Here is a 25,351-nt window from a genome sequence, read left to right on the forward strand (position 1 = left end):
GTGGAAACAAGGCATAACTGAACATTGAAAAGGACCCTATAGAACGCTTAATGGCCATTCGTGTGTATTGTCACATGCTAGAATATTTCCTTGTTTGTTATATGGCACACACAGTCACAAGGCAAAAGCCTCAGATATTTATGGACAAGAGCCAAGAGCTTTTACGTCTTATCAAACAATTAATAACTATTTACTTCAAATACCTAATCATCCTAGGTACATTTTGTATACCAAAAAACATATTTGAATTAAGTGCCATTTTTATGACTAGACAGATTTTTTTTTTCAACACTGATCTAGCAGAGTACCATTTTTTTTATAGCGCAAGGCCTCCCTCTACTGGACAGAATGTGGTATGCAAATATATTTTTTGCTAGAACATCACATTTAGAGACACAGCATTGTGATTTTAAATAATTTTGAAAGTGTATACACACCCATGAGTCAGACAATGGCAGCCTTCACCAGTGGGTCTTTACTTATTCATCACCTTTAACAATAAAATACATCATGTTCTACTATTTAACATTTTTAAAACAAAACAATTTTTCTAATTTTGGGCAGAAGGCTACCTGTGATTGTGATTTAGGCAGGTAAAGATGAAAAATGACTGAAGTTCCGCTTTAAATAGGATTTTTTTTTATCTTGGTCTCAAATCTGTAGGGAGAGTTATACTTTCCATATGATAACCTAGTCACATATAAATAATGTATTATCATCTAATTATGTGTACCAGTGTATCTAACACCACATTCAAATTACAATACCGTATTTTCTGGCGTATAAGACAACCTTTTGGATGGAAAAAAATGCATCCAAAGTCGAGGAGTCGTCTTATTAGCCGAGGACAGTCTCCGTGACTCCGTCAGGCTGCGGGCATCCATGATTTAATAGCCGCGCCTCCTCATGAGACTGTTCCGTGATAGGCGGAACACACATTTTCCCAGCAGGGCCTCTGTTCAGTGTTCTGCCTATCACGGATGCCTTCTCATCCTCGGACGAGAGGACATCCGTGATAGGCGGAACACTGAACAGAGGCCCTGCTGGGAAAATTTGTGTTCCGCCTATCACGTAACAGTCTAAGGAGAAGGCGCGGCTTTTAAATCATAGATGCCCGCAGCCTGGAAGCCAGAATCTGCAAAAAAATAAGGTAGGGAGATCGTCTTGGCCGGCACAGTGGGGGCAAGTGATGGCACAGTGGGGGCAAGTGATGGCACAGTGAAGGCAAGTGATGGCATAGTGGGGGCAAGTGATGGCACAGTGGGGGCAAGTGATGGCACAGTGGGGGCAAGTGATGGCACAGTGGGGGCAAGTGATGGCACAGTGGGGGCATGTAATGCAATGGCACAGTGAGGCATGTAATAAAATGTAAAAGCACAGTGAGGCATGTAATGTAATGGCACAGTGAGGCATGTAATGTAATGGCACAGAGAGGCATGTAATGGCACAGTGAGATTTGAAAAAAGCCTGTTTCTGTCAGCGGTTGTTCCTGTCAGTGGTTGTTCCAGCTACCCCTCAGCTTCCAGAAAGACTAGTAGGAAGGGGGTAGTCTTATATGGCGAGTATATCCCAAAACCAACATTTTTCCTGGAAAAATAGGGGGTCATCTTATACGCCCAGTCGTCTTATACGCCGGCAAATACGGTATTTGTTTTTATTATAACACAAAAGAGTTGATCTTACTAAAACTAAAGTGGAAAATCTGGTATTGGCGTGCATCGCAGCCAATCCGTTTCTAACTTCAGAGCTGCACCAGATGTCTACAGTTTTCGTAAATCAACCTCAAAGTGTTCTGTATAAACATAATTGGGAAGATTTACTAAAACTGGTGCACATAGAATCTGGTGCAGCTGTGCATAGTAACCAATCGGCTTCCATTTTTTTTTTGTCAAAGCTTAATTAAACAAGCTGAAGTTATGCCACGTACACACGATCGGAATTTCCGACAAGAAATGTTTGATGTGAACTTTTGGCCAGAAATTTCGACCATGTGTAGGCCCCATCGGACATTTTCTGTCGGAATTTCCGACAGCAAAAAAAATTTGAGAGCCGGTTCTCAAATTTTCTGACGGGAAAAGTTCTTGTCGGAAATTCAAATCGTCTGTATGCAATTCCGACGCACTAAAATCCTACGCATGCTCGGAATCATTAAACTTCATTTTTCTCGGCTCGCCGTAGTGTTGTACGTCGCCGTGTTCTTGACGTTCCGAATTTCTGGCAACATTTGTGTGACCGTGTGTATGCAACATAAGTTTGAGCCAAAATTCAATCGGAAAAAAATCCACGGTTTTGTTGTCGGAAATTCCGATCGTGTGTACGCGGCATAAGAAGCTGATTGGTTACTATGCACAGCTGTATCAGATTCTTTAGTAAATCTCCCCCCAATGTCCCTAAATCCTGAACCACCCATTCGTAATGATTATTTATATGGATATTTACACATAAATGAGATATCTACAGTCATGGGGCCAGATCCACAAAAGGATTACGCCGGCGTATCTCTTGCTACGTCGCGTAATTTAAAATTTTGCGCGTCGTATCTTTGTTGTGTATCTACAAAACAAGATACGACGGCATCTCGGATGGATCCGACAGGCATACGTCTTAGTACGCCGTCAGATCTTAGATGCAATTTTTCAGCGTCCGCTAGGTGGCGTTTCCATCGATTTCCGCGTTGAGTATGCAAATTAGCTATTTACGGCGATCCATGAACGTACGTCCGGCCGGCGCATTTTTTTTACGTCGTTTGCGTTCGGCTTTTTCCGGCGTATAGTTAAACCTGCTATTATGAGGCGTACTCAATGTTAAGTACGGCCGTCGTTCCCACCTCGCATTTTGAATTGTTTTACGTTGTTTGCGTAAGTCGTTCGCGAATAGGGATTTGCGTAGAATGACGTCACCGTCCTAACCATTGGCTTGTTCCGGTTTCATTTCGAGCATGCGCACTGGGATACCCCCACGGACGGCGCATGCGCAGTTAAAAAAAATACGTTGTTTACATCGGGTCACAACGTATTTACATAAAACACGCCCCCATCATAGAGATTTGAATGCCGCGCCATTACGCCGCCAAAGATACACTACGCCGCCGTAACTTACGGCGTGCATTCTTTGTGGATTTGAAAAAAAAATAAGTTACGGTGGCGTAGTGTATCTTAGATAGATGCCCCTAACATTATGCAACATCAAAAACTACCAAATGTGCCCTTGTTTCCTGATGAACAACCTAAGGCCAGCCAAAAATATTCAGAACGTTTCCAACAATTAGGCTACTTCACACTGGGGCAGCGGGTTCGTTAGCGGTAAAGCGCTGCTAGTTTTAGTGGCACTTTACCACTGTTTAAGCAGTGCTTTTCGGCCACTAGCGAGGGAATTTTAACCCCCAAGATGGGGTTAAAAGTGCCTGTGTTGCTGTGCTTCTGAATCACTTTTCAGGTGCTTGGAAAGTGCTGCCTGTTCATTCCAAATGGGCAGGGGTGGTGTAGGCACGCTGTGTACAGGGCACCTACACCACCCCAATGATGCTGCTTGCAGGACTTTTTTTCCCGACCTGCAAGTGCACTGTCTCACTGGGAGGCATGAGAGGCAGTTTTCAAGCCCTCGTTACAGGTGCCATCTTTAGCGCTAAAACAACTAAAAACTGTCTCAGTGTGAAAGGGGTCTTATGTGTAGGGAGTACGCCTGTAAACATTCCTATTGGGTTACATCCATTCAGTACATTTGCTTGTTTGGTGATTGAATTTGCCAAAAAAACACTTTGTTTGGCCAACATAGCCAGCCAAATCATGAGTAGATAAATTGGCAGAAATCGAATTGGCAGAAATCGATAATTAAAAAAAAAAATCTTTGATTTTTATCAAATTAATTTTAATAAAATGCTTTTGGAGCAAAAATCTATCCAAAGATAGTTTTCTATTTAAGATACATTATTAATTTAGTTTATTCATCATGAAATGGAGCTTAGTTATGTAGCATGAGGTTGTATATTTTGCAATATTTTTTTTTTTGTAAACTCATTTAATGAATCCAAGCTCTGCAAGCTGAGATAACATGCACTGCATTGATGCATTCACACTTTTTCACAGTAACCATGAGATAAAACAAAGTTTAGGAATATTCCTTTATCCCATTGTTTTGCAAATCTATGTACACTACAAACTGTATGATTGAATCGGTTCTGATATCGCCATTTTACTAACCTGACAGCTTATTATTCTAAATAGGAAACCTTCATTTTGTTTGCAAATATTAAAGATTCCAGCTACCGGCAAGAATAAGTCCTTACATTTAAAAATAACCTGTCATTTCAGATCCATCATGGCAGCGCCTGTTAGCGGGCACCCACTCACCTGCTGCCGCCATGTCCCTCGCCTTGTTGTGTCACTGCCACATCCCCAACCGTCCCATTAAAGTGAATGGGACTGTCGGTGAGTCAACAGCGGGTCAGAGGAGGAGCCGCTGCGGGACAGAGATGACAGTTGCTCTTTAACCAGTTAAGCCCCGGACCAATATGCAGCCTAAAGACCCAAGGTGTTTTTACAGTTCGGGACTGCGTCGCTTTAACAAACAATTGCGCGGTCGTGCGACGTGGCTCCCAAACAAAATTGGCGTCCTTTTTTCCCCACAAATAGAGCTTTCTTTTGGTGGTATTTGATCACATCTGCGGTTTTTAGTTTTTGCGCTATAAACAAGAATAGAGCGACAATTTTGAAAAAAATTCAATATTTTTTACTTTTTGCTGTAATAAATATCCCCCAAAAACATATATAAAAACATTTTTTTTCCTCAGTTTAGGCCGATACGTATTCTTCTACCTATTTTTAGTAAAAAAAAATCGCAATAAGCGTTTATCGATTGGTTTGCGCAAAATTTATAGCGTTTACAAAATAGGGGATAGTTTTATTGCATTTTTATTAATTTTTTTTTTTTACTACTAATGGCGGCGATCAGCAATTTTTTTCGTGACTGCGACATTATGGCGGACACTTCGGACAATTTTGACACATTTTTGGGACCATTGTCATTTTCACAGCAAAAAATGCATTTAAATTGCATTCTTTATTGTGAAAATGACAGTTGCAGTTTGGGAGTTAACCACAGGGGGCGCTGTAGGAGTTAGGGTGCACCTAGTATGTGTTTACAACTGTAGGGGGGTGTGGCTGTAGGAATGACGTCATCGATCGTGTCTTCCCTATAAAGGGAATGACGCGATCGATGCGCCGACACAGTGAAGCACGGGGAAGCCGTGTTTACACACGGCTCTCCCCGTTCTTCAGCTCCGGGGACCGATCGCGACGGAGCGGCTATAAACAAATAGCCGCGCCGTGGTCCCGGATCGCTCCCCGAGCGGACCCGACCTCCGCATGTAGCGGGGGGGGTCCCGATCGGACCCCCCACCCGCTAATAGGCGAGGACGTACATGTACGCCCATGTGCCTGTACGTGCCATATTGTGGACGTATATGTACATGCGGGGGTCGGGAACTGGTTAAAAAATATGATTTAAATCGAGTTGATTTATATCAAGCCTTTTTACTAGTGATTTAAATCTTGATTTAAAACGTGATTTAAATTAACTTGATTTAAATCAAATCCACCCTGGCCAGACACAAAGACACAATTGAAATGCTCTCAGATCATTTTGTTTACAACAATACAAAGCATTAAATAATCTTGTAAGTTTAGTTCTGCCATGATTTCAAGCAACTCCTATGGAGAAAGGTGGAGCTGCGAGCCGGAGCTGGCATGACTTATCAGTGGCAGAGCAATAGTAATTAGGACCCGTTTCCTCATTCTAATATTCTGATTGTTTCCCTGAAGGGAGTAGCCACTCATAATCACCCAAATCAATTTGTAGCTTAATTAGCTGACTCATGTGTGTGCAAATCATTATGTTACATAGTTACTGGAAAAGGTTTAATTCTGTTGCTGACTTGACAGATCATATTAAAAAAAAAAAAAATAGGCAGTATAATGACAAAACATTGGCCATAGACATTAACCACTTCCATACTGGGCCTATTTTGGCACTTCTCTCCAACATGCATGGTTTGAGCGGCGTTTACTAATGTGGGCGGGACTTACGCGTGTGTTCTGAGCGCGCTACTGGGGATCGGGGCGTTTAAAAAAAAATGTTGTATTATTCTATTTAATTTATTTTATTTTTACACTTTAAAACAAAATATATTTTGATCACTTTTATTCCTATTACAAGGAATGTAAACATCCCTTGTAATAGGAATGTGTGTGACATGTCCTCTTTATGGAGAGATGCCGGGTCAATAAGACCCCACATCTCTCCTCCAGGCTGGAAAGCATGGGATCGTGAAAAAAATTCACAGATCTCATGCTTTCAACCGTGATTGCGGCTTTGTTTACATTCCTGGTACCCGGCCGTGACGTCATAACATCGCGCCCAGGCCTCTCATCCGGCGCCGGCAGATCGTTTCTCCGTGTCTCCGATGGCACGGGAGAGCCCGGATGGCGGTGGGAGGGGGGGTACGTCCCCTCCCGTCGCCTATAAGAACAATCAAACGGTGGAACCGCCGCTATGATCATTCTTATGGTGCGCAGAATCGCCGGCTGAAGAGATGAATATCTGAATGATGCCTGTAGCTGCAGGCATCTTTCAGATATCCCCACTGAAAGCCCAGGACGTCATATGACATCCTTGGGCGGGAAGTGGTTAAAGAGGGGTTGAAGATGTAATCACAATCCTATTATTATTATTATGTAGAACTGCCCCCATAGGGATTGCTGTGTGTAGACTTCCCTGGGCTTTCCCCTTCTTTCCCTGCAGCCAATTACTAGGGGCAATGCCGTCTTAATAGCATCATGAGCCCCTGGGCAAAGTAATTCTCTGGGGCCCCTACAATGGAGAGAGTGTGGGAAAACAGACATCAGATAGGTAGGAGGCACCTTTTGGGCTCAGGGACCAGCTACTTTTGGGAAAAGGGCAGGGGCCCCCCATGCAGCTGGGGCCCCTGGGCAGTGCCCAGGTGCGCCCTCTCATTAAGACAGTCCTGGCTAGGGGTTTTCACACAACCGCCCATACTCTCATCCACTCTTTTTCAATAATTATTTCAGGGGTTTGGGGTTTTTGGTATTTATTGTTGGAACTTGGATAGGAGAAGGGAATTGGGATACTCCAACTCAAACCTATTACAGATGAGGACAACTCTCACCAAGCCTCACCAGGTTTAAGGTGGTAACAGACTTTCTGCTATACCATACTGCACTCGTATGGGAGAAATAAGTCCTTTGCTTGCTCTGGCAACAGACTTGATAAAACTGTTCATCTTCAGAACACTAACTAGCATCCCCTTTGACTGACACCCATCCACTGACTCTACTAGCTGAAGGAATTGCCCCCAGAGAACAGGCCCCATGACACTGATCTGTATTCACTGTAGGCCGGAACTGATCCATCCTGTCCTGTCTCCCTTCCAGTCAGCCCTGCAGGACATCTGGGTTTCAGCTATTCTTAGATTCAGGCCCTCAGGTCAGCTGCCGAAGGCCGCATGGCAGCTTCTACAGAGAAGGGGCAGCCATCCCCTCCCTCCGGGACCCCGCTCTTCAGCCAAAGACCCCGAGCACATGTGTCTTTGGCATATATACAGTCACCCAGCATGCACTGAGGCACTTTCCTCTACCAATGGCCAGGGCTACAACTGTGCCTGTGCTCTCATTTGTCAGGTTTGCTCCCACTGTCCAATATGCCCTGTCCTATTGGACCAGTGTGAAACATTCAGACATTGTGAGAAGAACCTGAGCTCCATGAGCAGACCCTATCAAGGGATCCCCGCTCCCTGGTAGGCAGAGAGCATCTACATTTACCTGGCAGCCTTCCTGGTAAGCAAAAAGACCCAATAACTATACTCTCTTCTAGCACCTACCTAGGAGGGTGCTACAATTATTATACAGGACTTATATAGCGCCAACAGTTTGCATAGCGCTTTTCAATACAAGACGGTTATTATCAATAGGTTAACACAGCTTGATTTGGGTTTGTTCCTATTGCATTTAACATCAGTTTTGATACACTCCTAAGATCATTCAGGATTTCTGGCCTGCAGTTGACCTCCTAAGCTGTATGAACCTGCTTCAAGCAGCTTTTGTGTTTCCATTCACTTTTATAAGGCGAGAAACAACTCTGATTTGAAAAAAAGCCTAACAACACTTTGCCCCCTTATATTGTCTGTGGGGATAGCTGTAGCACTAAACAGAGAGTTTCTTACTTTTAGGGAAGTCTAGGCATTTGCAGTTAGCAGACAGGCCCAGTGCTACCTTATCTCAGGGAAAACTACAATTACATGCATACCTCTTAAATTTTGAGATGGGAATGAGGGACACCTATCGGCAAAAGTATGCAGGCACAGGACACACGCCTGGCCACTCCCCCTTAAAGGAGAAATGTACAAAAAAACAAGATTTGTTAAATCCACAAGTGCTTTTTTCTACATAAAAAATAGTTAATATCACATAGGGAGACTCAAAGAAACAGAGGGACCCCAGAGATATAAGGGGCTACTATAGGTAGTAACGGACACGTTTTTATGTGCTTTTTTCTACCACTAGTATTCCTTTTTATTGGCTTTTGGAATTTACAAATGCAGCAATTTAGAAATCAGATGAAAGATTTGGTGCTGGAAAACACTTTTTTGATGGATAAAAAGTAAATTTTACATACATCTATATAGATCAGACCAAAATGAGGGACACATGAGGAGGGACAGAGGGACATTGCTCCAAATCAGGGACAGTTCCTCGAAATCAGGGACCGTTGGGAGCTATGTACATGGTACAATTCCCCCCCCCCCCCCCCCCCCCCCCCCCCCCGACTGTGGTGCAAGACTGCCTGAGCCTGTTCCAAAGTCCATCACCTGATCGTCTTGGACAACTATTATACTTCCCCATACAATTCTTCCATCTAGACTGCTATCTCAATTGGAACTGAGGTCTGTGTGGTTGTCTACAATTTCCTAGGCCTGGTAGACAGCTTCCAATAGTCATATTGCTTCTAAAGTGTATCCATACGGTACCAGAAATATACACATAGCTCGACCATTAAAAATATTTAAACTCTATTCTGTTTATTAAAATACCGTGCATTCTCATTTAATTGTTCATACGTATACAGTGAGGGAAAACAGATCCCCTGCTGATTTTGTACATTTGCCCACTGACAAAGAAATGGTTAATCTATAATTTAATTGTAGGTTTATTTTAACAGTAAGAGACAGAATAACAACAAAAATATCCAGAAAAACGCATTTGAAAAAAGTTATAAATTGATTTCCATTTTAAATGAGTGAAATAAGTATTTGATCCCCTATCAAGATTTCGGGCTCCCAGGTGTCTTCTATACAGTAACATGCTGAGATTAGGAGCACTCTCTTAAACAGTGGTGGCTGGCGGTTTTTTTGTTTGGGGGGGGGGGCAAACAAGCACCCACCAGAGGCTTGGCACTGACAGCACCCCCCCTTGGGCGGCTTGCTGCGCGGTACTGACACCATCTGACACCAACCCCCCTTCCTTTCTGGAAGGCCGGCGGCACGGCACTGACAAACCCCCCCTGGGCTGCTGGTGGTCAGGCACCTACCTGATCTAGGGTTGGCGTGCTGTGGTGTCCTCTCCTCCTCTACCTGGGTAGTGGGCATCGGCTTCGGTGTCTGCTTCTCCCGCGGCTTCCTCAACCATGTGTCTTATCTCTGTTCCGCCTAAGTGCTAGGCATCCAATAGGATTGCCTGATGCTTTGGCCAATTGGGAAACAGTTCTCATGACCTGCCTCCTGATTGGTGGGGAGGAACTTTAGTGTGGAAATCGTTACACAATTGGGTGGGATCCCCCTTTTTGAGCCCACCCTTTTTTGAAGCCTATTAGAACATCTGGCTCTAATCAGGTGCTTCAAAAAAACACTCCCTGCCCCCATTAGAATCCATAGTCCGGAACCCTGATATGTAGATCAGGGGGCCAGATGCATGGATGGGGGGGGGGTGCCCATGCGCCTTCTATGGGCGGGCTGGCACTGCTCTTAAAGGGAGTGCTCCTAGTCTAAGCTTGCTACCTGTATAAAAGAAGCCTGTCTATAGAAGCGATCAATTAGATTCCAATCTCTCCACCATGCCAAGATCAAAGAGCTGTCCAAGGATGTCAGGAACAAGATTTTAGACCTACACAAGACCTACACAATGGGCTACAAAACCATCGCCAAACATCTTGGTGAGTTGGGGCGATTATTCCCAAATGGAAGAAACACAAGATAATTGTCAATCTCCCTCGGTCTGGGTCTTAATGTAAAATCTCACTGAGAACAGTGAGGAATCAGCCCAGAACTACACGGGAGAATCTTGTCAATGATCTCAAGGCAGCTAAGACCATAGTCACCAAGAAAACAATTGGTAACACACTACGCCGTGAAGGACTGAAATCTTCCAGTGCCCACAAGGTCTCCCTGCTCAAAAAAGCACATGTACAGTACAGGCCCATCTGAAATTTGCTAATGCATATCTGAATGATTCAGAGGAGAACTGGGTGAAAGTGTTGTGGTTAGATAAAATCAAAATCAGGCTCTTTGGCATCAACTCAACTCGCCGTGTTTGGACGAGGAGGAATGCTGCCTATGACCCCAAGAACACCATCCCCACCATCAAACATGGAAGTGGAGACATTATGTTTTGGGGGTGTTTTTCAGCTAAGGGGACAGGGCAACTTCACCACATCAAAGGGACGATGGATGGGACCATGTACTGTCAAATCTTGAGTGAGATCCTCCTTCCCTCAGCCAGGGCATTTCAAATGAGTAGTGGATGGGTATTCCAGCATGACAATGATCCAAAACACACGATCAAGGCAACAAAGAAGTGACTCAAGAAGAAAAAGAACAATAAGGTCCTGGAGTGGCCTAGGCAGTCTCTCCTACATTAATCCCATAGAAAATATGTGGAGGGAGCTGAAGGTTCAAATTACCAAACGTCAGCCTTGAAACCTTAATGACTTGGAGAGGATCTGCAGAGAGGAGTGGGACAAAATCCCTTCTGAGATGTGTGCAAACCTGGTGGCCAACTACAAGAAACGTCTGACCTCTGATTGCCAACCAGGGTTTGCCACCAAGTACTAAGTCATGTTTTGCAAATACTTATTTCACTCATTAACCACTTGCTTACTGGGCACATATACCCCCCTCCTGCCCAGGTGAAATTTCAGCTTCTGGCACTGCGTCGCTTTAACTAACAATTGCGCGGTCGTGCGACGTGGCTCCCAAAAAAAATTGACGTCCTTTTTTCCCCACAAATAGAGCTTTCTTTTGGTGGTATTTGATCGCCTGTGCGGTTTTTATTTTTTGCGCTATAAACAAAAAAGAGCGACAATTTTGAAAAAAATACAATATTTTTTACTTGTTGCTATAATAAATATCCCAATTTAAAAAAAAAAAACACATTTTTTTTTCTCAGTTTAGGCCGATACGTATTCTTCTACATATTTTTGTAAAAAAAAAAAAAAATCGCAATAAGCGACTGGTTTGCGCAAAAGTTATAGCGCCTACAAAATAGGGGACAGAATTATTATTTTTTATTATTTTTTTTTTTACTAGAAATGGCGGCGATCTGCGATTTTTATTGGGACTGCGAAGTTATGGCGGACACATCGGACACTTCTGACACATTTTTGGCGCCATTCACATTTATACTGCGATCAGTGCTATAAATATGCACTAATTACAGTATAAATGTGACTGGCATTGAAGGGGTTAACACTAGGGGGTGAGGAAGGGGTTAAATGTATCCCTGCATTGTGTTCTAACTGTAGGTGGAGGGGGGGTGACTGGGGGGGGTGACCGATCTATGTCCCTATGTACAAGAGACACAGATCGGTCTCCTCTCCAGAGACAGCACCGCTGTCTCTGTGTAAAACGGCAATGAGAGATGATCTCATATGTTTACATAAGAGATCATCTCTCATTGGCCGCACAGATCGCATCGCAAACGGTCACTCTGATTGGCCGTTCGCGGCGATCTGTAATTGGCTGTGTCCAAGGGACACGGCCAACACAGAGTTTCCCCGCTGCGCGCTCTGGAGCGCGCGCGGGGAACGCCCAAAGGGGCGGACGTCTATTGACGTCCTGTTGGATTTTGGGATCCGCGCTGTAGCCGTCACTTGACTATAGCGCGGGTCCCAGGAGGTTAAAGTGCAAATCAATTTATAACTTTTTTAAAATGCATTTTTTTGGATTTTTTTGTTGTCATTCTGTCTCTCACTGTTAAAATAAACATACCATTAAAATTATAGACTGATAATTTTTTTGTCAGTGGGCAAATGTACAAAATCAGCAGGGGAACAAATACTTTTTTCCCTCACTGTACTTGTATTCTCTCTATTTCCATTGTATGAACCGGAAGCTCTCTGCTTCATCAGGGACCAGAGAAATTTTAATCAGTGCGTGGTTGTCCCTGTTCAACAGATGTCAATCATAAGAGAAGAATTCTTCCTCTTCATTTGATTGGATGGAGGAATCTGTTTTTTTTTTTTTTATTATTATTTAGCCTGCTAGCTTAATGAAAGAAAATGAGCAATCTATGGCTGAATTTGTTAATTTGTTAATTTCAATAGAAAATTTGAACAAAAAGAGATTACTGTATTTATCTGCCAATAGCGCGCACCGGTGTATAATGTAGAAGGGAAATTCCTGGGAAAAAAAATTGAATTACTTACAGTTTTGGTGTCTTGTCCGGCCTCCATTGGCGGCCTTCGACCGGTCCGGCGTCCGTCTGCAGCCTCGGTGGTGCCCTCCCTGCTTCTCCCGCGCTGTTGTTGAGCCGATCCCTGCTTCCGGCGCTGTGTTTGAACGCTGCCACCGACATATACCGAGCGCAACACACTCGGGCACGCTCGGCCACGCTCGGCTCCTCTCGCACAGGGCGTGACTGCGAGCGGAGCCGAGCCTGGCCGAGTGTACTGCGCTCGGTATATGTCGGCAGCTGGTTCAAACACAGAGCGGGAAGCGGGTATCGGCGTATATCGCGCACCCACGATTTCCCCCTGATTTTAAGGGGGAAAAAGTGCGCGGTATACGCCGATAAATATGGTAATTATAATCATAATCACTAATTGAACTTACAATATACAGAAACTACAACAACTTTGACCATTCAGAAGTCTTGTTTCCAATCCTCTTTCAGCTTTAGAACTCCATGGCTTTCAAATGACACTAACCATATTGATCATAGTTGAAGCCCCAGACAGACAGAGGCAGAGAAAAAGGTTTTGCATCCGGTAGTCAAAGATTGGTATGAGTTACACATCACTGCTATCTGATCCTTGTTTTTGGATTGTACATTTTATCATTGTGTTTCCCAGTCTGATGGTCACGAAACAAGATATACCCATTGTATGTCATTTAAAATAATTTTCACAAATAGTGCATGAAAAAGCAAATAGTAGTTCAAATATTAACATGTTAAGATAAAAACTTCCTGAGTCTGTAATGAAATTAGGTTATTCCCATGACTAACATACTGTCATATATGATTCATGATCCCAGCCTGGAATTTATATGTTTGGCCGGGAAGATGTATAATTCGTCATGAATAGTGCTTCTCTGCATCAATTCTCTGGGGAATTCATTTCATGCTTTCAATGTGCCCTAATGCACTTCTAATTTGAAAGTCAGTTTAACTATATTAACTTAATTAGCCTCAGATCACAACGGTCGTTGATCCTGTTCGCCTGAATGGGAATATTTGATGGGAAAAAAAAACACTATATTTCTTTGGTATGTTTTCTGTAAACAAATTTCCTTACATAAGATCTGATGTAATTTTCTATATATTGTAGATATTCATGGTTTTGCCACCCCAATAACCAGGAACTGGGAAGTCGAATATCCCACAATAGCTGTAGTTCCTTTGAGAGTTCATTGATATCGCAAACTTGCAAATATTGAATAAAACTGCCTTAATTCTTATGCCTTTTGTGTACCAGTGTTGTAGAATAATATACAAAGTACTGTTATACAGCAGGTTCAGATCAGTGGATTGTCTACAAGGGCATTATGGCAGCAACCTACAGTGAGGGTGGGGGTCAGCAGTCTGTTTCTTATATTTTTATCTAAGCAAATATAACACCTTTGAAAGTCAGTAGCAAAAAAAAATAAAAAATAAATTGTATTATACCCATACTTCTTTTTATATATGATGTTGGAAACTAAGGGACTATAAAGATCTCCAATTATTGGTGCAGGGATGTTGAAGTGATGTAAATAATCTGACCAGTGTAAAAATGGGGCTACTGGTGACACCTTGTGGTCAAGTATGCTTACTGAGATCAGCAGGACTACAGAGATGATTAAGGAAACATTTGTGAGTAGCAGATCTGCAAAATTATTGGCACTATGGAGTTGATTTACTAAAGGGAAAAATACTGTTAGGTAGATTCACAAAGAGTTAGGCCGGCTTATCTACAGATAAGCCGGCCTAACTCTGAATCTAAGCCGACCTATGTTTAAGTGTATTCTCTAACAGAGATACACTTAAACATATCGAAGATAGGACGGCTTGCGCATTCCTATCTTAGATTGCAATGTGTTGGCTTACCGCTAGGTGGCGCTTCCATTGCGGCCGGCGTAGATTATGTAAATGAGCATTTACGACGATTCCCGAACGAACGCGAGACCGCCGCAGTCGATTAATGTCGTTTCCGTAAGCGATAGGCCGCCTAAAGTTATTCCACCTATGAGGTGGAATAACAATGTTAAGTATGGCCGCCGTTCCCGCCGCGAGGTTCGAATTTTTTACGTCGTTTGCGCAAGTAGTCCGCGAATCGGGATTTACGTTGTTTATGTACGCGTCAAAATCAATAGGCCCATACGGCCTACTTAGCCGCAATGCGTACTGGGAAATGAAGTCGCCCGGCGCATGCGCAGTGTCAAAAAACTTCAAAAAATTTGAGGTCAAGCCTCATTTCCATACAACACGCCCCCCTCCAAGTCATTTGAATTAGGAGCGCTTACGCCCGCTCGTTTTAGGCTACGCCGCCGAAAATTAGCAGGTAAGTGGTTTGAGAATCACTACTAGCCTAACTAATTTACGGCGGTGTAGCCTAAAAAGACTAGGCTAGGCCGCCCTGAAGTTAGGCGCCCCTACGTGAATCTACCTATGTGTGCTTTGGTGCAAGTGCAGTTGTTCCAGAGTTCAGTAAATGAGCATAAACTCTGATTATTTCCATCATCCAATCATGTGCAAGGAAAAAATGCATTTTTCTTTCTTGCACGTGATTGGGTACTTATTGCCTAGTGAAGCCTTGCCTCATTTACTAAGCTCTGAAGCAACTGCCCTTTGCATAGTCTATTTTCCTTTGGTAAATCAACCTCTTATGCCCTGTACACACGATCGGATTTTCTGTCGGAAAAACCTTACCGCTCAAGCTTGGCTTGCATACACACGGTCACACAAAAGTTCTCTGAACTTTCGTCCGTCAAGAACGCGGTGACATACAACATTACGATAAGTCGAGAAAATTAAGTTCAATGCTTCCGAGCATGCATTGAATTGTTTCCGAGCATGCGTTGGAACTTTGCGCGTCGGAATTGCTACAGACGATCAGATTTTCCGCTAGGAATTTTTTCCGTCTAAAAATTTGAGAACCAGCTCTCAATATTTTGCTGGCGGTAATTCCGCCAGCAAAAGTCCGATGGAGCATACACACGGTCAGAATTTCCGTTCAAAAGCTCACATCTGACATTTTATACTCAATACCCAGGTATTCAAGTCTCTAATACACAGACTTTACCTAACAATAACGACTGTTTCTCTTTTTGCTTTTTTGTGTTTAAAGGTGGCAAGAATATCAGTCTCAGATCTTTACATCAAATATTAAACGGCACTCTGAAGGAACTTTCTCCAGTGACCTAACAAGATACCTGGACAGAATGAAAGCAAAAGACTTTGTCCAGTGGCTGATGAACGAAAAACGATTCAGGTGAAAGATACATTACGGGGCCCGTTTGTTAACTACTCATGTATAAAAGGCCTGGTGTGTAATAGAATGTAGTGTGCATCCTTTATATGATGACTTTTTAATGATATCTGAAAAATGAGTAATAGTTGAAATCATGTTAATATAGTTAACATTAAATAGTACGTTGATTAAAAAAATTAGGAAAATACCAGAAAGAGAAAATGTACCAGAAAGCTCTAAAGCTAGCCATACCCAGATGGAATTTCATCTGATTCCTGCTGTATCAGCTGAAATTCGTTCTGTGGGTGGCCCAGACAGCACCACCAAGATCAACAAGAGTCATTTTTTAATTTGACTTTTGTCAAATGAGCTGGATGGACAATTGTTGGTCAAACTGCATCTGTATCCAATCAGATGCAGCCACTGTTCGGTTATTCTGAGGCCGCGTACACACGACCGAGAAACTCGACTGGCGAAACACATCGTTTTCCCCGTCGAGTTCCTTGTTCGGCTGTCAAAAAACTCGTCAAGCCAAATTTTCCCATTGCCCGTCAAGGAAATAGAGAACATGCTCTTTTTTTGGCTCGACGAGTTTCCCGACGGGTTTCACGGTGAAAAGTGTACACACGACCGGTTTTCTCGGCAGAATACGTCTCCCATCGAGTTTCTTGCTGGATTCTGCCGAGAAAACCGGTCGTGTGTACGAAATACAGAAAGGAGCACCAGACCAAAATCAGGTAAAAGTCCAATATAATTTTAATTGTTGATAAAAAAAGTCCTATAAAAACAGCCAACACACTACCTTCATCAGGGCTCAACACAAAATAATAAACTTATAAAACTTGGGGATAAAACTTGGATGGACTCACAGGTCTATACAAGTTTTGAGCATGGAAGAAGAAATTGACAATATTGCTGCTCAGGAGGCATGGTCACGATGTTTGAGTCGAACGTAAGGCTGTTTGGGTGTTTGTTCACAGAAAAACCAAACATATGGGTATGGGGCGTTTGCATAAAATTTGAGCGCAGCGGAGTGCCCCATAATGCACTGTGAGATCGCTGTGCATTGACGGCTGCTGGCTGTACCTGACCTGCATGCTTTGACCAATCACAGCGCGATCTGCTGTGAGAGCCATGATTGAACAAAGGCACGCTGCCTTTGGCCAAATATGACTCAAGTCCTCGCCCCACACTATATAAGGCAGCCATATGTGTGTGAAACGTGGAGATTGAGAGAACTTGAGATAGATTAAGCAGGTTAGTTAGTGGCATGCAGGCAGTTTAGTGTATATATATATATATATATATATATATATATATATATATATATATATATATATATATATATATATATATATATATATACACACACACACACACATACTTCCACTATAAACGGTTTCTCTCTTTGTTCCATCATTTTCATACTGACAAAAAGGGATCACTCTGAATAATCCCAGCTTGCTGGCTGCAATTAGTTTTACTTGGTGGCAGTTGGCTGCATAGTTACTAGGCCAGAGGTCTGCAGTACCTCTCCCAGTGGTCCAGTAATTTAGCAGCATTAACTTGGTGGACTACTGATCCCAGCTAGTCCGGCCTGCAAATCCTGAGCCGGCAGACCAGAGCGATTTGACACGATTCCCACAGTCTCTCCTCTGGCCTCTCACCCAGCTCCTCTGGCATGCCTCTTCCAAAACATCCACTGTGTCACACTCACCGACCTTCACCTGCCCGAGTGCGTAATGGAGAACTTTAATCAGACATCCGTTCCAATAGCTTCTTCAGCCCCTCTGTTCAAGGAGACCTCTTCCATGACTGTGTAAGGATGAGGCTCCCTTCCAACTCTCCACTGGGCCTTGCACCCCCCCCCCACCAGATGTGGATGGAGCCCCTGCTGCTATCTAGGATTCCATTCTCTACTTCACCCGGCCGACAACGCCTCCCCAGTGAGTTTTTACCTCAGCTTATATTGGAGGCCTGCCCCCTGCCAATACCAAGTGGGGATTGGTCAGGGCTCCTCACATGAGCTGCCTGTCACTCCAGCTCCTGGCCCTGACCCTCTTCCAGAACAATCTCCCTAAAAGCAGCGGAGGTGCCCAAGCACTGAAGTACAGGTGGTCACACCCTCTTCTACACTAACCACTCCCTGCCCCCAGATCAAAACAAGCAGGCCTAACATGCAGCATAGGCCTGCCTTAGTCTTAGCCTTCTATATGCCGTTTAGCAGGTGATACATCCTCTACATCCCTTCCTTCCCACCTGACACTGACAGTGGGTGAAACCTGATGGGAAAGCTGAAACACTAGTTCCCCATTAGGTCTTCTCTCCTCTTTGTGACTGAAAACAGGCAGTGAGCGGATTCTATAGCAGACCTGATGGGGAAATATTGCTTGTCTGATGTATAGATCACAACATAGAACGACTGTGTTCTGGTTTGTGCATTGAACCTCCACAGTTGTACACTCCAGGAAGCATTTGGAGATCCGTGCAGCCAGCCACCTGTCATTGATTTGAACAGGCTGCCTGCACGAATTTGGTCCTATGCATGGGTGTACGGATTTTGTAGAACCTCATTGGTTTGCTTCTTCTACTTCACTGCTCAATGACAGGCTAAGGAGAGGTAGGCATGAATTTTAGCTTTACTGCCTAGCTGCGGAAAAGAAAGGTCAGCTCACCAATATGGCTCTGCTGTCTGACTCGGCTCTGTAAATCTCAGGACTGGATGAACAGCATTAAAACTCCTTTTGGCAAGAAAAAAAAGTGAGTTTACTCCAATATACATCGGCAGAAGGGCACGGCTGGGCACAAGCACGTACCTGTAGGCCGCCTTTAAGAGCCCAGCCATGGGTCGCGAGCGCGGTGCCGGCGGCAGGCATGTGACCTGGTCCTGTGCTCCGTGACCATGCCCGCAGTACCAGCGGACCCGATCGCCGCCGGTATCCCGCGATCGGGTCACAGAGCTGAAGAACGGGGAGAGATAAGTGTAAACAAACCTCTCCCCGTTCTTCCTACAGCCATGGCCAAAAGTTTTGAGAATGACACAAATACTAATTTTCACAAAGTCTGCTGCCTCCGTTTTTGAGATGGGAAATTGCATATACTCCAGAATGTTATGAAGAGTGATCAGACGAATTGCAATTAATTGCAAAGTTCCTCTTTGCCATGAAAATTAACTTAATCCCATAAAAAAAATTCCACTGCATTTGTGAAGAAGGCTTCAGGGTGCCCAAGAAAGTCCAGCAAGCGCCAGGAACGTCTCCTAAAGAGGATTCAGCTGCGGGATCGGAGTGCCACCAGTGCAGAGCTTACTCAGGAATGGCAGCAGGCAGGTGTGAGCGCATCTGCACGCACAGTGAGGCGAACACTTTTGGAAGATGGCCTGGTGTCAAGAAGGGCAGCAAAGAAGCCACTTCTCTCCAAAAAAAACATCAGGGACAGATTGATCTTCTGCAGAAAATATGGTGAATGGACTTCTGAGGACTGGGGCAAAGTCATATTCTCCGATGAAGCCTCTTTCCGATTGTTTGGGGCATCAGGAAAAAGGCTTGTCCAGAGAAGAAAAGGTGAGCGCTACCATCAGTCCTGTGTCATGCCAACAGTAAAGCATCCTGAGACCATTCATGTGTGGGGTTGCTTCTCATCTAAGGGAGTGGGCTCACAATTTTGCCCAAAAACACAGCCATGAATAAAGAATGGTACCAAAACACCCTCCAACAGCAACTTCTTCCAACAATCCAACTACAGTTTGGTGAAGAACAATGCATTTTCCAGCACGATGGAGCACCGTGCCATAAGGCAAAAGTGATAACTAAGTGGCTCTGGGACCAAAACATTGACATTTTGGGTCCATGGCCTGGAAACTCCCCAGATCTTAATCCCATTGAGAACTTGTGGTCAATCCTCAAGAGGCGGGTGGACAAACAAAAACCCACTAATTCTGACAAACTCCAAGAAGTGATTATGAAAGAATGGGTTGCTATCAGTCAGGAATTGGCCCAGAAGTTGATTGAGAGCATGCCCAGTCGAATTGCAGAGGTCCTGAAAAAGAAGGGCCAACACTGCAAATACTGACTCTTTGCATAAATGTCATGTAATTGTCGATAAAAGCCGTTAAAACTTATGAAGTGCGTGTAATTATATTTCACTACTTTACAGAAACAATTGAAACAAAGATCTAAAAGCAGTTTAGCAGCAAACTTTGTGAAAACTAATATTTGTGTCATTCTCAAAACTTTTGGCCACAACTGTAGTGTGACTGCCACTGATCGTCTGTTCCTTGTCATAGGGAACGAAGATCAGTGATGTCACACGCCAAGCCACACCCCCACACAGTAGTAATCACTCCCTAGGAAACACTTAACCCCTTCAGCGCCCCCTAAAGGTTAACCCCTTAACTGCCAGTGTCATTTTTACAGTAATCAGTGCATTTTTATGGCACTTTTCTCTGTAAAAATGACAATGGCCCTAAAATAGTGTCAAGTGTCCGATGTGTCTGCCATAATGTCGCAGTCACGATATAAATCACTGATCACCGCCATAACTGGTAAAAAAAAAAAATATTAATAAAAGTGCCATAAAACTATCCCCTATTTTGTAGACGCTATAACTTTTGCGCAAACCAATCAATAAACGCTTATTGCAATTTTTTACCAAAAATATGTAGAAGAATACATATCGGCCTAAACGGAGGAGATTTTTTTATATATATATATATATATATATATATATATATATATATATATATATATATATATATTTTTTTTTTTGGGGGGGATATTAATTATAGCAAAAAGTAAAAAATATTGATTTTTTTAAAAATTGGCGCTCTATTTTTGTTTATAGCGCAAAAAATAAAAACCGCAGAGGTGATCAAATACCACCAAAAGAAAGCTCTATTTGTGGGAAAAAAGGACGTCAATTTTGTTTGGGAGCCACGTCGCACGTCCGTGCAATTGTCAGTTAAAGTGATGCAGTGCCGAATCGCAAAAAGGGCCCTGGTCCTTTAGCTACAAAATGGTCCGGGGCTTAAGTGGTTTTAACCCTTAAAAAAAATGATCCAGTTCCTTTTATGTTTTAGTATAGTTAGCATAGTGCTTGTGTGGTGTCATTTGTCCCTCTCTATGCTGTAAAATACCTGGTTGATCCTGCTTGTTCCTGTGTCCCCCTTAGTGTGCTGACCACATTTATCATCGCTGCTGATCCCTGATCACCGTGCTTAGTTTACATGCCTCTGTCATCCTGCAGTCTCTCTCTCTCCCCCTCCCTCCCTGTCTGTCAGCTCGAAAATCTCTGTGTGTTAGCCATCTCCTCCCTGCCCCTTCCCTCTCCTCCCACTCCTATGGCTGTAAAATCACTAATCCCAAATGCCTCTGTTACAGGAAGATATACCATGCAGTGTCTGTTTTAAAAATTATGCAGCAAAATAAATTATTTCAGAATGCCATTGTGCGCTCACGTGATCTGCTGCTCTCCTTTTCTTATCCCGACTGACGTCAATGGTAAATCTCAGCCCCTCCCACTTTAGTCCTCAGATCTGGGAAGCTGAGCACTGGGAGATCATGTGAGTGCATAGCAGCGCTCTGAAATAAGGTATTTTGCTGCATATTTTTTTTAAAACACAGATAATGCACAGTATTTCTGTAACAGAGGGGCTTCCAGGATTTGTGATTCACGTCTTTACAGACTTATCTGCGGGAGGGGAGGGGCAGTGAGTAGATGACTGACACACTGACTCCTGAGCTGACAGGCAGGGAGGGAGCGGGGGAGACTGTGGTCTGATCATGTGTATATGTAAAGTTTATGGGAATTGACATATCCAGGGTTCAGGTCTCATAATTTTCCAGGTCTGGCTTTTCAAACTCTGTTTTTAATATCAAGATTGCACTGTGGACTCGCTCTCCTCCAAGCTGATGAGAACTTTTTAATTAGAAAATGAGGGTTAATGCTGGGAGGAGGACCGATATTACTGGACCCAGTGACTGTATTTGTTTTCATCTTTGTTATTTGTAATTACCATGTGATGAGAAATATTCTCTTTTCTTTTTTTGTAGTCACAGCAAACGGAATATTGGAAGTAACTTAAGACTTTCAAAATTCCCACCTGATGTCTCATTTCTTAGGTAAGAAATGGTGGGTAACTGTTTTCATAATTGAGTTGTTCAAGGTTTCTTTTATAAAGATATGTCCAGTTACATGTGTGGCCATCTTTTGAGTGGTTATGAGAAATGCATAGCTCCCAACTGTCCCTGATTTTGAGGGACTGTCCCTGATTTGGGGCAATGTCCCTCCGTACCTCTTTCCCCCTCATTTGTCCCTCATTTTGGTCTGATCTGTATAGTTGTATAACAAAAAAAATGTATTTATCCTTCAAAAGGTGTTTTCCAGCACTAAACCTTTCATCAAAATTCTAAATTGCTGCATTTGTAAATTTTAAAAGCCAATATAAAGGAATAGTAGTGAAAAAAATAAAAAGCCCCTGTGAATTTCAATAACCTTTTTTTGGCTAATTCTCCTTTAAGGGGGTGTGACAGGGGGCGGATCCTATGCCTACATATGTTTGCTAGTAGGTGTCCCTCATTCCCAACTCAAAATGTTGGGAGGTATGGAAATGGCCCTCCCCAAACAGAATATTGCACTAAACCTGTAGGTAAATAAGAGAACCAGAACCTTCGCTAAGTGGAAGAGTAGATTTGATACTAAAGTTTGCAGTACCTCCACTCAGGACAGGACTTGTGTGAACAGAGGAGATTCCCTTCCTGGGAAATTATTCAAAGTAATTGTATGCTTCAACCAGCAACAAACAATAGTACATACATCCAATGTACAAAAAGGTATTATCAGCAAAGGGCCCAACCAGAGTCCTGGTGGAGTTGTACACATATACTTTGCTATATACAGGGGAACCTTGGATTGTGAGTAATGCGGTTAATGAGCGTTCCGCAATACGAGAATCATTTTTTTAAAATCCTGACTCTGTTTGCGAGTGTTGTCGGACGAGATGAGAAGGACGTCCGTGATAGGCGGAACACAGAACAGAGGCGCTGCTGGGAAAATATGTGTTCCGCCTATCACAGAACACTCTGAAGAGAAGGCGCGGCTTTCAAATCATTGACGCTCGCGCTCGCAGTACGGAGACTGTCACCGCCGCCAAAAAAAGTGAGTGTTTGCGGTGATTGCACTGGGGGGCAACAAGTTCAGGCACAGTGGGGGCAACAAGTTTAGGCACAGTGGGGGCAAGTGATGGCACAGAGAGGGGCAAGTGATGGCACAGTGAGGGGCAAGTGATGGCACAGTGAGGGGCAAGTGATTGCACAGTGGGGGCATGCAATGTAATGGCACAGTGAGGAATGTAATGTAATGTAATGGCACAGTGAGATTTGAAAAAGCCCGTTTCTGTCAGCGGTTCTGGCTCCCCCTCAGCTTCCAGAAAGACTAGTAAGAAGGGGGTAGTCTTATACAGTGAGTATATCCCAAAACCAAATTTTTTCCTGGAAAATTAGGGGGTCGTCTTATACGCCCAGTCGTCTTATACGCCGGAAAATACGGTAATTTGTTTTTAGGAGCAGCACTTTCAGCATGCCCATACTTCATGGAATACACATCCTCCAATGCCTGAGTGGAAATGCATTATGGGTAGTGTAGTTATTTATCAATAATAATGTAAAGGTCAGTCACACCTGATCTAACAGCGTTTTTCAATGTGGCTCCTTTGATAGGTCTGATAATACCACTGAAATCCCAGCTGATAGTACACCCTAATAACCAAGGTCAAATGTGTCACATGCAATAAAAAAGTCAATTACTTTTGCTTTTTCTACTCTTATTCTTCACATGAAGTTCAAAGGTTCTTACAGAGAGAAGATAGTCACAGTGTTTTTTTTTACTTTCCAGTAGAATAGTAATATCACCACTCAAGATTGTCTCAGTGCTGTCACTTGTATGCCCAATCACGAAGATCATAGGTCACTCCATAATGAAAAAAGGTATAATCCACTGCAAATCTTAATATAGATATGGAAAGCCAAGACATCATGATATGGTTTATTACAAGTATGTTTATCTATTACAGATTTGCTAAGAAATTGCAGCAACCTCTTACAATCATTTCTGTTTCCTTCTTTCTCATTCATTAAGGGCACCAAATTCAGAAACATCTAGGTCAGGGGTGGCCAACCAGTGGCCCGGGGGCCACATGTGGCCCGCGGAGCCCTTTGATGTGGCCTGCGACCTCCTGCTCTGGAATGGCGGGTTGGCAAGCCCAAATCACAGGTTGCTGAGCCGCCATACTGCAGCATCAGTGTTGTGAATATAGCTGGTGGTAGAGGAACAAAGCGGCTGCAGAGCAGAGCTCCATAAGCCGATGCGTCCTCTACAGCGCATGGGGGAGTCTATGGCAAAGTTCAGCTAACCTGCAGGATAGTGTGAAAGCAGTCTTGGGCCCTTTTCACACGATCAGCCTGACCAAATGGAACCTTCAATTCCCCTCTATAGAGTGACAGATGTCCGTTTATGCCCGCCTACCTCCAATCCGAAAAACAAAGGAATTTGTCCCCTTCTATCTGGGCAGATCAGAGGGCCTATAGAGTAGCTGTGACCTGTCATGCGCCCGCTCCGCTCATTGTGGCCCACGACTGGTTACCAAGTTGCTTAAGTGGCCCTTGCTCTTCAAAAGTTTGGGCACCCCTGATCTAGGTTATACTTCTGCCGATTTGCACATTAGCAATAAAAAAAACTGTGATTAGTCTTGAATAACCCTTCCAACACCCAGCATGCCTCCGTTATTTGTGTCCTATAAGCAATTACTTCTCCACACTGAGATAAGTTTAACTGCTGTACTTTAAAAAAATGTTTGCTTCATTCGAGACTTCTACTAGATGTTGCTTGGGTCAGTATATTTTATGCAGTAAATGTGCATAAAATTAATGAAGAAAAAAACAAACAAAAAAAAGTTCATAAATGTAGATATCCATTAAATGATTTCCAGTGTAGAAACATGGATATGATCATTCACCACTTGTGCTGCCCGTCACCTTAGATATAATTGGAGGCTTACCAGAAAGCCTGCGACCGCCCTTATTCAGGGGGGTCAGACAAGGCTTAGTAGAGTGATGGGATCGTCACTGAGATGTTAGAAGCTGCCTTCAGGAAAGACCAGCTGGCAACTGTGAATGCACGATCAAAAGCAAACTTACTGGAGGTGATCCTATTCACATCTGTGAACATTTCCTTCCATAGGTGAAAAAGCAGGCATCCAGTGGGTAACCAAATGTTTTTAAGGGGACAAAGAAAAAGAGAAAAACATAAATCCAGTAGTGCAGAGATTCCTTCAGTGTCTTTATTTAAAAATTCCAAAAGTAGGACCAAGTCCTGGTACATAAAATTTTCCTTGCAAGGACTT

At 43.4% G+C, this 25,351-nt stretch overlaps 1 protein-coding gene across 1 annotated transcript in view; it reads left to right on the forward strand.

The window, feature by feature from the left end:
• The window catches only part of LOC120929410 (pro-glucagon-like), a 38,219-nt gene that overhangs the window by 10,640 nt on the left and 2,228 nt on the right, over positions 1-25,351 (forward strand). Inside the window, exons 3-4 of the mRNA XM_040340819.1 lie at positions 15,832-15,975; positions 22,005-22,073. Coding sequence (XP_040196753.1) covers positions 15,832-15,975; positions 22,005-22,073 — 213 coding nt within the window. The remainder of the gene's footprint in view (positions 1-15,831; positions 15,976-22,004; positions 22,074-25,351) is intronic.

Source organism: Rana temporaria, chromosome 2, assembly GCF_905171775.1.
Source record: "Rana temporaria chromosome 2, aRanTem1.1, whole genome shotgun sequence".
NCBI classification, from domain to species: Eukaryota; Metazoa; Chordata; class Amphibia; order Anura; family Ranidae; genus Rana; species Rana temporaria.